Source organism: Protopterus annectens, chromosome 1.part2 (genome assembly GCF_019279795.1).
Source record: "Protopterus annectens isolate FY-2018-M chromosome 1.part2, PAN1.0, whole genome shotgun sequence".
NCBI lineage: Eukaryota > Metazoa > Chordata > Ceratodontiformes > Protopteridae > Protopterus > Protopterus annectens.
Window position 1 is genome coordinate 182,860,074 of NC_056727.1, and position 14,922 is coordinate 182,874,995.

At 39.7% G+C, this 14,922-nt stretch overlaps 1 protein-coding gene across 3 annotated transcripts in view; it reads right to left on the reverse strand.

Annotated features, from left to right (window-relative positions):
* ANGEL2 (angel homolog 2) overlaps positions 1-14,922 on the reverse strand; it is a 1,508,489-nt gene that overhangs the window by 1,337,075 nt on the left and 156,492 nt on the right. For all 3 annotated transcript variants that reach the window (XM_044055504.1, XM_044055502.1, XM_044055503.1), the window contains exon 2: positions 7,733-7,802. In XM_044055504.1, the coding sequence (XP_043911439.1) occupies positions 7,733-7,802 (70 nt within the window). The remainder of the gene's footprint in view (positions 1-7,732; positions 7,803-14,922) is intronic.

Below are 14,922 nucleotides of genomic sequence, written 5' to 3' on the forward strand. Positions count from 1 at the left end.
ACCTTATGTGCCATTTGCAAACTGCAGCCAAGCTGATGGGACTGGATAGAGGCTGAAAGAGAACGGACCATTGTACTGCCAATGTCCACTAAAGAACCTGCAAAACAAACATTGCTAGAGGGACTAACAGAATTGTTGCTGACATGAATCCTAGGACTTATAAGTCTAGCCTTGAGAGGGGGGGATTCTGGTGGGATAACAAACTCCCTGACTTGATTCCTCAGTGTTATTACATGGTGCAAGGGGAGGGAAGCTATTAAGATCTCTTGTGTTCAGCTGTGTTCCTATGAATTCCAGGTTCTGCACAGGAGCCAGATTGGATTTGTTCTAGTTTACAATGATACCCAGGGAGTGTGAAAGTTGGATTAAGTAACCTCTGGCTTGGATATGCTGATGCCTCAAGGGGGCAGTAAGTAGCCAAGCACCTAAGTATGAAAACACCCGGAATCCTTTGAGTCTCATGTGAGCTGTTACAACAGCCATGCATTTGGTGAACACCTGGGGGGGGGGCTGTAGTGAGCCCACAGGGCAATGCTCTGAAATGGTAATGATTGGCTCCCAGCTGAAAGTGCAGGTATCTCCTGGAGTCCCTGTCTACTCTGATGTAATAGTACACATTCTTGAGATCTACTGAGCACATCCAATCGTCCTTGAGCAACAATGGCAGAATGGACTGAACCATAACCATCTGGAACCTCGACTTCTACACATAACAATTCAATCTTGCTTAGATCCACAATGGGTCTTAGATCCCCTGTCTTTTTTGGCACCAAAAAGAAGCGGGAGCAGGTTCCAAATTCTCTGTATGGTTGGGACCTCTTGGAAGACTCTCTTTTGCAGCAGCTGTAGAATTTCCTGTGCTGCCTTGCTCCCTCTCACTGGGGAGGTTCCTGCTGGAGTTTGGAGAGGGAGGGGTGGGAAAAGGGAATGTAGTAGCCTCTGGATATTACGCGTAGCACCCAGGAATTTTGAGTCAAATGGGTCCAGGCTTCGGAGTGCAAAGCGAGTTGACCCCCGACTGCCTTCAGAGATGGATAGTCAGGCAGTGCTTCAGGAGTGCTGATAGGGTTTGTCAGAAAATGTGTCTCTGAAGCTCTGATTTTTATGGGCCCCCTCTGCCTCTAGGGTAGGTCTACGATTAAACCCCCTCCTCCTCTGCCTCTAGAGGAGGGTTCCCCACACTGGTCCTAGAAAGGCCCATGGGACTTACAAAACCAAATTTTTTTGCCTCCATGTTGGTTCCTGGAGAAGGACCTGTGAGGCATAGAAAATTTCATTCTTACAGTAGAAAGGGTCTTCCCATCTTTTTCGATGTGGGTGAGAGTATCCCTAACCGACAGCCCAAACAGTGAAGAGCCATTGAGGGGGGCATTCAGAAAGGAGGCCTTAAAGGGCTATGCAAAACCACATAGCCTCATCCAGGCAAGCCTCCTTAGGGAAAGTCCTGAACAGGCAGCTCGTGAGGTACCTTCCATTGTATGGGAAATTAACCTCATTGAGGAAATGGCGAAGGACGATATGAGTGGTCAACTTGGGAGAAACTTTCTTAAATTCTGCAGGCAATGGACTCAGAGAAAGAAGCTAAAAGCTCCTTGATCATATCTCTCTGCAGCCGGGTAAAGTGAGCTACGTAATTTAACAACTTCACTGCAAAGTAGGCTGAGGCATAAATGTGGTTTCCAATCCTGTCCAACGCTCTAGACTCCTTCTTAGGCAGATGGACACTGGTAAGCTCTTCCGCCAATTCTTTTTTAATGGTTGCCGCCACCATGATGGCATCATCTACTGGAACTTTACTCCAAGGTTTTCCATCTGCTGGTGGAACGAGGAACTTACCAGGGCACTTGGAAATGGGCTTAATGGTGTCTGGTTCCTTCCATGCCCGGCAGGAAACCAAATCAATAAGGTTGTCCACCAAGGGGGTGGGGTCACCCAGGTCGTAGATGGGCCCACCCCAAATGCCTCCAAAAGCACTGACTCTTCAAGAGGAGGAGGAAGGGCAGATACCCACCTTTTTGCTTCAAGATTTCCAGAATGTCTCCAAAGGCGACGTCCTCAAGTGTGGACTGGGGGGGATCCTTCCCCATCATCAAAGTCAGTGTATTCAGTTAATAACTCCATGAGGGAGTCAGCATGCCTCCTGTTGCACGTCTTCTTCCAGGGAACCTCCTGAGCAGGATACTCTGGGGAAGTATTGGAAGAGGGGGATCTCTCCTAGACAGGGAGATCCTGGAGGCTGCTTGGGACCAGTTGACTCAGGACAGGACGAATGTCTCAAAGCCCCATCCTGACGGGGGTACAGGGGTGGATTGTGGGACATGTGGTGATGGATCTCCAACTCGGGAGAAAACACTCTCCACTACCTGAAAAGTTGACAGACCAGGAAAGGTCCTCTCCATCTCCCCCGAAGCCACAGGGGAAAAGCAGCTAGGACTCTCACAAGATCTGCGGCTTCCAGAAGGGATCGAACCCAAACTGTCAAGGGCCAAGGCACATAAGGGAATTGATGGCTGACAAAAATGGAGCCAATCCCAGTCCCCGGACCCTGCACAGACACCTCAGGTCCGAGATCCACTTTGCTCTAATGGAATAGGAACATGGCTGATCAAGGACAGCATCGTCGTCAAGGTAGGGAGCTTCCCCTGCACCAACCCAGACACACATGGGAGTCCTGAACCCTGCAACTCCAAAGCTGAAGCCCAGATCGAAGGAGGAGTTCTGATGGCATGGCCCGGGTAGCTCACGGATATGATAGGGGATGGAGCAGAGACTACTCCCATCCGGATCTGGGCCCTTGAGGAATCTCCTCATCATCCTGTACATGTCTGCCTCGGACCAACTTCTACAGGATCTGGAAGAAGCCACTGAGGGGGTGTCAGGAGTGACTGGATTTGATTGAGTGGGCAGGAGATTTGCCTGAAGCTCTCAGATCCTGAACCAAATGATCCAACACCAGAGCTGAAAGTGGAGGAGATGACAAAGATATGATTTCCCCTGGATCTGAGATACTGGTGGATGCAACAGGGTCAACACTTTCTTCAGATCCAAGGGGGTTGGATCCAAAGTTTTCCTGGACTTAGCTGTCGGTTCCAGAGGATCTCTCAGGGAGGTAGGGATAGACCTACTTTTTGAGTCTTTCACAGAAGAAGTTGTTGAAGCCAAGGAAGGGGTCTGAGCCTCAGGAACTTAAGATGGAAGGAGACCACTCAGTATCAACTTGTGACGTCTGTCTGCTAAGGCTCATGGATTAAAAGAAGCACAGACTGCACACTCTGCTTTTAGATGGTCTGCAGCTAAACAATTTATGCACACCTTGTTGGAATCCTGACTGGGGATTTTATACCCACAAGAAGTGCAATGCTTAAAGCTGGGGGAAGGTTTGTCAGACATAATACCAACCCAGAGCCGACCAAAAAACAGACAGACACTCAAACAAAAGGCTAAGAGCTGGAAAAAGTAATTAACCTTAGACTTTAAGCTTAGAGTGAAACTATGACTTCAACTCTAATTTAACTTTAATTGTAACTTTTAACTACAAAAACTAACCTTTTTTTTTTTAAACAGGAAGGAAGATAAGGAGAGAGAAAAGCTCACATGCACGCACACACCCACACACACACACTAAATGTTTCAAGGAAGAACTACAAAGAGGGAGGTCACTTACAAAACAAATGATATTGTAATTATCACTATCCTGACTTTACTGAGAAAGGCAAGTACAGCCTAAAAGCGCAGAGATCCATTTCCAGATGCTAAAGCAGCAAACAAGATCGGAGGTGCATTATGGGTAAGAGGGAAGAGCTCAAGAGTCAGATGCAAGTCTGGAGAATGTGGTCAAGTCGGATCCGCAGGTCGGATCAGAAATTGTGAGGAAGACTGAAGAGGACAACATAAGACCTAAATTATTTAAAGCAGATTTTTCCTTACAAAAAGAAAATGCAGACAAAACATCTCTCATTCTTGCAGTTAGTTAGAATAAACTAACTTATGAACCTGACAATTCAAAATTATGAAAAGCAAAGCTGCAGAAGCATACACTTTTTTCCCACACTTGTCAATAATCTTTCCCATCATTGTCACAAAGAGTAGGATTGGAATTAACCAAATGTTTAGGAGTTTAACTAAAGCTACAGCTGCTGCATCAAGTTTGGGAAGGGTATACAACAACTGAAGGAATGAGAAACTTTATATATTCAGTCAGTCTACTGACCCTAAAAAGGACAGATATTCAGTAGAACTGCAGGCAGTAACACAACACCCACACACAAACTCCAGAGTCAAAAGAACTGATGGCTAAAGGTTCTGGAAATTATTTCTGAAGAGTTCAAAGTATTTTCCAAGGGATTGAGAAACCTCAGTGTTCTCCCATTGAAAACACTAGGCACATTCCAGTAATAGTCTCAGACAAAGAGAAATCCCCAACAAGGAGAATCACAAACGGAACTCTCCTCTGAATCTGTATCAGAAAACTGTGGAGAAAACCCTGATCTGCATCTTCATCTTCCTGTCCAGATTCAAAACACTGAATCTCTTCAGGAAAAGAGGTATCCGCTCTCTTTCACCAAAAAACACATTAAAAGAAGGACCAACAGGAGCAGACATATGTCTAATTTTCTTTATAACTGGAAAATGGGCCCAACATTATTAATGGCAATAGCAGCTTCCCTGGGGATGAGCACAATATTCTGACTAACCAGGCACTTTCCTGGTTCCTTTTCCCAGGATCAATGACAATGGCTCTCCCATCACAGTGTGAGGAAACCAAAAGGCACAGAGGATGTGGCTAATGCGTGGTCCATAGTGGCTGTAGATGCTATGGGATCCAAGGAAGAAGATGAGTGGCCAGAGGTTTAAGCAAAGGCCACAGCAGAGTCCCTATCTGCAACCAGGGTTGTCAGATTTGTTAAGGCACAGATAGGGACAAAAAAGGTCCTTCACACCAAATGAAGACCAAGAAAAGGTCTTTTGTGCGGAACAGCAGGCAGTTCTGCATTAGACAGAAGTGGCTCCGCTTTGCGGTTTATGATTGGCCCGTATACCTGTATACGAGGCTGTTTTGCCAGGAATTTAAAAGCCAGTGCGGGAATAGGGATTGGGCCACTGATCTTGGGATCGTCTCGCTCAAATAGGAACATCTGTAGCCTACTGTGGTGGCAAACATTGCTTGCTTAACCTTTTTCTTTTTGTGGCTGGAAAAAGAGACTGAAGAACCAATAGCTTGTTCCAAAGTCAAGCCAAAAATGGTGCCTTTTTCCCCACAGAAAATGAGCACAAAATTCCATTAAAAATTAAAGTTTCTAAGTGTCACTTTTTTCCACACACTAACACTGTAAAGAGTACATAAACAAACAGTTTCTACACAGAAGAATGGTTTTCAATTACTTTAAAAAAATTTAAACTGACAGGAAAAGAGAGTGCTCTCATTTAAAAGGACAGTTAAGTCTCTTGACAGTCCATTAAAACATACACTCCTAGCTTAAAAATAGCTTTCCTAAACAAGAAAAAGTACAATAAAACAATTTTATAATGTGGACATTTTTTTCCCAAAGAGAACTTGTCTGCCAAGCAAAGGAACATCACAAGTTGACTGTCGATCCTCAAAAGCCAGTAGAGGAGTGCTCTCTTCAATGTCAGGAAAGCTCCAAAGGGCTTGATGCCTAAACCTGTCTTTTTAGTCAGCTCAAGTCGAACTAACAGTTTGGGAGTGTGGAAGGTGCCCTGAAACTCTGGAAATTGGCTGGCTGTTATATTCTTGGCAGGATATAACCCATAAGGATAAGGCTACTGCAGCAGTGATCAATATAATGAACATATAATTTGATCTGTACGTTTATTTCTAAACATTTTAAAAATCTGATTGATCATTAGCAAATTAAATTTCATTATTTTATTTTATTAATTTCTTACCTTTAATGATAAATCCTTAATTTCTTTTCATTTAACTGACTGGGGAACTTGCAATAAATCCAGTGTGCTCCTTTTTCCTTACAGTATAGTCTAATCCAATTGTGATTCCAGCATATTGGGAATATATACTTATTCTTTTAACTCCAGAAGTAGAAGTTTCAACAACACTATTACACAGAATTTTTTCTAAGTGGTCAAAAATCACCATTAACCACCTCCGCTTTCTCCTTCCAATTTAAAAATACATGATCATTTAACAGATAACAATCTATTAAAACATAAATATAAACGGTTTAATCCAAGGTCTTTGTTTACCTTTTACTACTATATTAAATAAAAAAAGATAACTGATCAGAAAAACCTGAAGGAGGAGAAATCTGGACATTCTCTATTAAACTAGGAAAATATGTACCCAATCAATCTAATTTATGCTCACCTCAAGTAGGTTCTGTTATAAACTGTGAAACACGAGAGGATTTCAATAAATTCACTGTCATATACATTACCTACCTCAGCTGCACACAGTCAACAGAAGGGTAATTAAAATCACCCAGCAACACTAAATTCTTATATTCCTATTTAATTCAAACAACTAATCCTAATGCATGATTTCAGATCACTTCACTTTCATACGTAGTTGACAAAATTACTGCATGTTTATAAAGTGCAGACTATCACCCCACTCAATCACCATTTGCTCCTGAAAAAACTGAGGTATTTACAGCAGTGAAAGAACTAAAATTTAACAGCTTTGTCTTGCAGCGCCAGCACCTCTGACTTCTTAATGGAATCAGCTGATTACTAAACACAAAAAAAAAAAAAACGAACTAGTATTTAAGACAGGGATGGATATCCACTGTAAATTTACAACAAATCAGCAAAGGTAATGTATAAAAGCCAAGTGCCTCTAATGCAGATTCTTCCACATAACCAACAAAGAAATGAAAGACGCCACAAATTCAAAGGTGATCATACCTCTAAACCTGTTAACGCAAAAAAAATCTGGACAAAGCTTGACAAAATGGGGGTACAAAGAGGGACATTTTCTATATTGCTATTATAAACTCAGAAAGTTGCTACAGTGACAGGATTTGTTTTAATATACATTTTTTGAAAGATTTGAAGTCGGAAACTCAAATGTATGTCATTATTTAGTAACTTCAATCCTGAGATCATTCCAGTGATTTGGCAGGAAAAAAGAGAAACAGGCCAAAAATATGAGCCAAAACTCTGGGCATTCTGCAAACATCTGTGAAGTTGAGAGGTATGAAGGTGATATATAAAAATACATGTCCACAAAGATACACAATCAAGACCCATTACTAGTAAAAACCCTGCAGCAAACCTTTTAAATAACCAACAAAGAAAATGCAATGCATACTAGGCATTTACTTGGTCTACTCAAATGTAAAAAAAATAAAAAAATAGTGTACAGTAGAGAGTTGACTATCTGAACTACTTGGGACCTAGGGTAGTTCGGATAATCAAACTTTTCGAATAATCAAACATATAATTGAACCAGATAAAACAATTCTAAAAATGTTTTTGATGAATATTAAACAAGAAAAATTAAACAAATTTACTGCAAGTACAAAAAGGTATGGTACATTACTGTAGTACAAACTCAAAAAAAGACATGCACAAGTGAATATGTAAAACATTTACATATTCAGACTTTATTTTTCCTACCCAAACACTTTGGAAGGCTGCACGTGGATAACTGACGTTAGGATAATCGACTCTCTACTGCAATACAAGATTTACATGAAGGACATCTGTGAATCAATATGAAATATAAAAAAAAACAAACAGTAGTAAAATTTACCCATTTCCTCTAAGCGTGGTTTAATCTGCTTTCTGTAATGGTTATCTTGAACTTCTTGAAGGCACAAAATCTTAAAAAGTGAGAAGTAAAATGTTTTAGGCTGCAATATATATACAAATAAGTCTGAATCAGATGTACAGTAACACAAAATCAAAGAAAATAATGTATACTATTGACTCATTCTCTGACAGACCACAGTTAGACACACCCATCAACTCTGCACTTCTTTGCACCAATGAAGACTTTAACCCACCATCCCACAAATGTAGATAACCTAATTTGTGCCATTACCTACAATCAAGGTCACAAAACTTCACCAGTTTTTTAATGATTAAAGAAAAAAAATATATAAAACACCTGCACTGTAAAGTAGAAAACTGGTAAAGAAACAAATACTGGCAAAGCATTATACTAAGTACAATGCATTTTTACTAACAATCCTGTGAATCTAGGATATAAGAAGTAAATGTTCATAAAAGTATGTCAAGTCCAATCAGTTAAAAGAATTATCTGTAAAAAGCAGTACTCCTTTTTATACAACCTGGCTATTCACTATATAGCATTTACGCTGATCATTTATATGCTCAGCAAATATTTAAGCTTTACTGTTTATGATACAATTGTCCCAAACAAATCAATTATGGAAAGAACACCCTATGAGACAGCTACTTTTTAAAAGACAGCATTTGGTTACAGATAAGGATGCACCTGGCCTACATCTGGACCCATTCCTATATTATCACTCTGCATTCAGTTTAAGTTGCCATTTTTCTATCAGTCCAAATGTAAACCGCATCTTTTTGTAATACCAGCCTTGCTTCATGACTTTGTGCCATCAGCAAAGGCAAACATTTCCTCACACTCCTTCTGCAAAGTCGATTAAAAGCATTTAAGGATTTTCAGCTTCTTTTCTAAATGTATGATCTTGCTTAATCACATTTATTTTTGTCCCATCTTCTTACCTGCCTTGGCCTCCTCTTTTTCAATATCTTTACAAACCAACTTCATCTAGCAACCACAAAAGCCAACACTATCCAATACACAGATGACATTACCCTCAACTGCTCCGCACCCAACAACCAACATACCCAAGCCCAAGAATCCTTCCCTGAAATATAAAACTGGCTAAACAATATTCAGCTAATACTCAACCCCAAAAAAACACAACTGATACTATTCAGCCCAACAAAGACTATAGACAACACCTTCTCCATCCTCTCAGCCAATAACACCCCCAAAACTCCTGCCCTAGAAGCCAAACTACTAGGAATTACAATTGGCCACCAACTTAAATACAATACACACATCACTCTAACCATCTCCAAAGTCCATAAAAATCTAGGCTGTCTCTATCGCAGTAACAAATTTCTAACCCCAGAATCCAGAACTACCATAGCCAGAACTCGCCTCTCATCAACCCTGCTTTCATATGCATCCCCAATATTAACAAATCTCAATAAGACCGACCTTAACAAACTATCTACATGCCACAACAAAATAGCTAGGTTCGCAACCAATGCTAAATCACGCTCATACCACTGTCAATCCCTGCATAAGCTACACTGGTTAGAATTTCCAAACCTACTTCACTACCACCAACTCAACCTAGTCCATCAGATATTGTATCACCCAGACAAAACCTCTGCCCTAACAGGCCAACTAAACTTCCACAGCACCAACAGGGAACTTCAATCCAGTAGCAAAGCCCTAGTAGAAGTCATTCCATGTAAAAACAGCTCAGGGGAATCTCTATTCCCTTATGAAGTTGCAAAATTATGGAACACCCTACCCTCACAACTCAGGCTACAAACCCACACTGCTACATTCAAAAAACTCCTTAAATCACACTTCCAAGAATACCATCTAAGTAACTGCAGCAACCTTCCCTGAATCCACCTCCTAACCCAGCCTACTACCCCAGACCCCGTTACTAGTCATATTTCCACTGTCTTATACTACACCCCTAAGCAGATAGAACACAATGTAAATACCTAGTACAATCTCTCTATTACATTGATTGTATATGCTTAACTACTATGTTTTTGAGAATAATTTTCTGCTAACAACTTGTCAAACTCTTTTAACAGTGTTAATTCTTAAAGGTATTGTTATGCAGTGTTAAACCTTAACTTTTTTTTTACTTTGAACATTCTGATAACTTCTCAAACTGTCTCAACTACTGTTCTTTCTTTAACTATTGTTAGCATTTTCAAACTTTTTTAAAAACTGTTATTTAATTACTCTATAATCTGTAGAGCTTTTCTCCCCAGGAATCTGCTGAAAACGGACACATGGTGTCCAGTTGGACAATCCTGGTAAATAAATGTCAAATAAATAAATTAAATTAATAATCCACAGGGCAATATTGAATTCTGTTACTGTTGTTTACTCTGCTACTTCAGACAAGTGAGTGACAATCTAATACCCCTTCTGAGAAGTAACATTTCAGTGAGTATAACCAAAGCTGCCCATTTTATGTCTAAAACCTGTGCCTGCTTGTTTATAATACAACTCACAGTGCCCACCTTTGCTCTTCTGATACCCTTGAAGTCTCATTCACTCTCCCTACTTGCCTTTTCAGGCCTCTGAGCTGAAATGAGCACTTCAGATGGATTCCTGACAATTACTTATGCACTGTGATAAGAACATCATGTTTTCTACTGGTGATATTACTTTGTGTGAATTCCAGTAATCCTCCAGCCTTTTTGTTCTCCCATACTGCTTGCTCATTATTATTTAACAAAAAATAAGTCCCTTTATTCACCTGTTGATGCTATTGCTTCCACTCTAGATGTGTACTCTTTCCTGGGGTTTTCTGATTCAGAGATCAACATTCGTCTATTATGTTTTAGAGAAGTCCATTAAGCAAGCAAACCACACCTTTTTGCATCATCTGCCTTGCTACGTGACTTAGGCCAAAAGTAGAAACTAACATTTTCCTTCAGTACTTCTGCAAAGTACTTAAATAAGATAATGTAAAGGATTGCCCCTACGACTGACCACTGTGGTGCCTCATTTAACATCACTACTAAAGTTCATTTATTAACACAGACACTATCTTCTTACACAGCCAATGTTCTATCCATGCTGTCAGCCCAGAATCTACTTCAAGTCTTTCAAATTTTTTTCACTAACCTAGTCTAAGCTACTCAGGCAAATGTCTTGTTGAAGTTCAGCTAGCTAACGTCTATTGCCCTAGTTACCCAGTCATGGAATTTTATTAGGCTTTCCTTACCAAGTAAACAATCTGGACACAGACTCCGTTATGGGTTAATAGTCTTCTTTATTACAACTGTTAAGTGTCATGGCTACAGACACTTTTAGTTTAGGTCCTGAATGCACATGTTGACAGGGCAAGCAAGAGCATTAAAAAAGCATCACTGATGAAATCCAGGTCCTGCTTGTATACTCTTTGGTAACAAATCACACATTGCAGTGCAAACAGAATGTGGTGAGAACCACTTTAATAGATCTGCCTGGCATGGCTCATCTGTTGCCTAATTAACTCATGTGCTCTCCGCATACACACATATATATATATATATATATATATATATATATATATACACACACACACATTATATATATATATATATATATATATATATATACACACACACACATTATATATATATATATATATATATATATATATACACACACACACACACACACACACACACCAGTGGATCTAAAAAATGTACACATCCCTGTTAAAATGCCAGGTTTTTGTGATATAAAAAAATGAGGCCACAATAAATCATTTCAAAACTTTTCCCACCTTTAATGTGACCTATAGCCTGCACAATTCAATTGAAAAACAAATCTGCTAGGGAAAAAAAATATAAAAAATAAACATACAATAAAGCTGGTTGCATAAGTGTACACACCCTTAAACTAACATTTTGTTGAAGCACTTTTTTATTTAATTACAGCATTCAGTCTTTTTGGGTAGGAGTCTATCAGCATGGCACATCTTGACTTGGCAATATTTGCCCACTCCTCCTTGTAAAAGCACTCATCTGTCAGATTGCGAGGGCATCTCTTGTGCACAAGCCCTCTTCAGGTCACCCCACAGATTTTCTATTGGATTTAGGTCTGGACTCTGGTTCTTCTGGTGAAGCCATTCTCTTGTTGATTTGGATATATGCTTGGGATCATTGTCATGATGAAAGGTAAAATTCTTCTTCATCTTCAGCTTTCTAGCAGATGCCTGAAGGTTTTGGCCCAAAAGTGACTGGTATTTGGAACTGTTCATAATTCCCTCAACCTTGACTAAAGCCGCAGTTCCAGCTGAAGTAAAGCAACCCCATCACCATGGTTTACCATGGGGATGGTGTTCTTTTTGGTGATGCGAAGTGTTGTTTTTGCACCAAACGTACCTTTTGGAATTGTGGCCAAAAGGTTCAACCTTGGTCTCATCAGACCATAACACATTTTCCCTCATGCTTTTAGAAGACTTGATGTATTGTTTTGCAAACTTTAGCTGGGCCAGGATGTTTTTCTGTGTAAGAAAAGGTTTCCATTTTGCAACCCTACCCCATAGTCCAGACATACGGAGAATACAGGAGATTATTGTCACATGTAGCACACAACCAGTGCTTGCCAGAAATTCCTGCAACCATTTGTGTTGTTGTAGGTCTCTTGGCAGCCTCCCTGACCAGTTTTCATCTTGTCTTTTCAACAATTTTGGAGGGATGTCCAGTTCTTTGCAATGTTACTGTTGTCCCATACTTTCTCCACTTTTTGAAGACTGTGTTACACGGTACATCCAATGCTGTAGAAATTTTTTGTACCCTTCTCCTGACTGATACCTTTCAACAATGAGATCCCTTTGATGCTTTGTAAACTCTATGCGAACCATGGTTTTTGCTGTAGCAGGCAACTGAGTAAATGTCAGGAAAATCCTACTAGGAGAGCTGAACTTTATTTGGGGTTAATCAGAGTCTCTTTAATTGATGGCAGTTGTGTACCCAAGAAGACCAAATGCTGTAATTAAAGCAAAAGGTCCTTTAAAGTATTAGTTTAAGGGTGTGCACACTTACACAAACAGCTTATTGTACGTTTTTTATTTTTTGTATTTTTTCCCCTAAGAGATTTGTTTTTCAAATGAATCGTACAGGTTATAGGTCACATTAAAGGTGGAAAACATTTTGAAATGATTTATTGTGGTTTAATTTTTTTATATCACAAAAACCTGGCATTTTAACAGAGGTACGTACACTTTTTATATCCTAGCAGAGGCCCAGGGAGAAAAGCTCCACATTACAACTATAAAAATAAGAACTTAATAAAGTACATGACAAATAATGACAAAGACTTTGACAATATCAGCAATAATAGTAAAAATATAACTAGAGAAGGGGAAGGGTTCAAGTCAGATGATTACAGAGACAAGAGCAAGTGCCATTTAGATGTAGTTTAAGTGTTTTCTTAAATTCATGAACATTGGAACATTGGAAATATTTCTCACGGGCAAAGGAAGTTTGCTCCATTGGGTGGCAAGAGAAGAGCTGTAGAGATAATGTCCAATTGATTTTTTAGGTTTGGAAATTTGCAGAAGGTATTGGTCAGAGCTACTGAGAAATCGAGGGGGCTGTAGAGGGAGATAAGTGCAGAGATACTAGGGCAGGTGGAGGGTTTATTCAGGACAGAAAGAATAACGAAGTTGAGAAAATAACTGATTAGGAAACTTCCCCTTCATATGATCGAATGTCTCAACTCGAAAGTCATAAACTCGAAACCAGAATCTCGAATTTAGAGAAACTCGAACATATGAAAGGGACAAAAAAAAAACAAAACAAATAACCCCTTTCAAATGTTTTCGCAGGGGGGCTTTGCCCCCCATGCACCCCCCTACTTAAATATACCTACTCCGAAATCGCACTATAGTGAAGGAAGGGGAAATCTCCCATTCTGAGCTATACAAGATTTTCCATTCCGCCGCTATAGTGCGGTCACGGAACATTCACATTTAAACTGCTAGGGTACAGGGGGACCTGGCACCCTTCAATAAGGTAAGTTAACTTTTTATTTTATTAAACCTACGGCTCCCATTCACAATTTCGAGTGAATGGAAGTTCGAAATTCTGGTCTCGAGATCATGAATTTTGATCTTGTGAAGGGGAACCATACATACACAGACACACAGACACACACACACACACACACACATACACACACACACACACACACACACAGACACACACAGACACACACAGACACACACACACACACACACACACACACACACACACACACACACACACACACACACACACTCTGTGAAATGATCTACTGTTTTTGTTAATTCTATCAAGTTTTGGATGCTTATAATTGTTTATCTGTTGCTGTGCATTGTATTTTTGTGGAGCTTTTCTCCCCAGGCCTTCAATGAAAATGGGACTTGCTGCCTGATTGGTCTTTACTGGTAATCAAACAGCAATAAATAATGGTCCTGCTCAAAGTTTGACTTAAGGATATCAGACCTGCTTTCTTTACTCTTTAGTAATCTTTTTTTCCCCCAAACATCTTTATTAAATGTTCACATATGACAAAGGCAAGCTTACATTTCTATAAATGAAAAACATACAAAATTATACCACTTTAGTTGCAAACAATGGACACCATGGAAACATTGTAATTGCACAGTCTTTAATAATCTTATCCTCATAGTTCTCCTCTCAGCTCATTAAGATTTCTAGAAGAACACAATCAGACACTTGGCATTCTGTATTTTTACTATCTAGTTACTCAGCACCTTTTTCCTGTGAAAAGAATGGCACTGCCTTCCACCATCATCCATTCTGAGTACTTCTGTTCACCTAGATTTACAGAATTTCTCCTCTCTTCTTTTATAAGTTATGAGCTAAAAGGACTGATTTAGCAGCCCTACTTTTCACTATCCCATCATGACAAACTCTTACCTTTTAAGCTTCAGCAACCTCCTTTGTTTTTATGACAAAAGGTAATAAGCAACACAAAATTTGACAAAGGATTCATTTTTGTATACATAAAGCTGCAACATACATACCAACTTTTTGAAAAAAACACTTTTATTCCTAACATTTGACTAACATTTGCTTCACACAAAGCAGGGCTACTGTTTGTTTCTAAAATAGTGGGTGTGATATATCCTGAACTGCTTTTTCATAGTTTTACTCTTTTGCTACAACTTGTCAGAAGCGCTG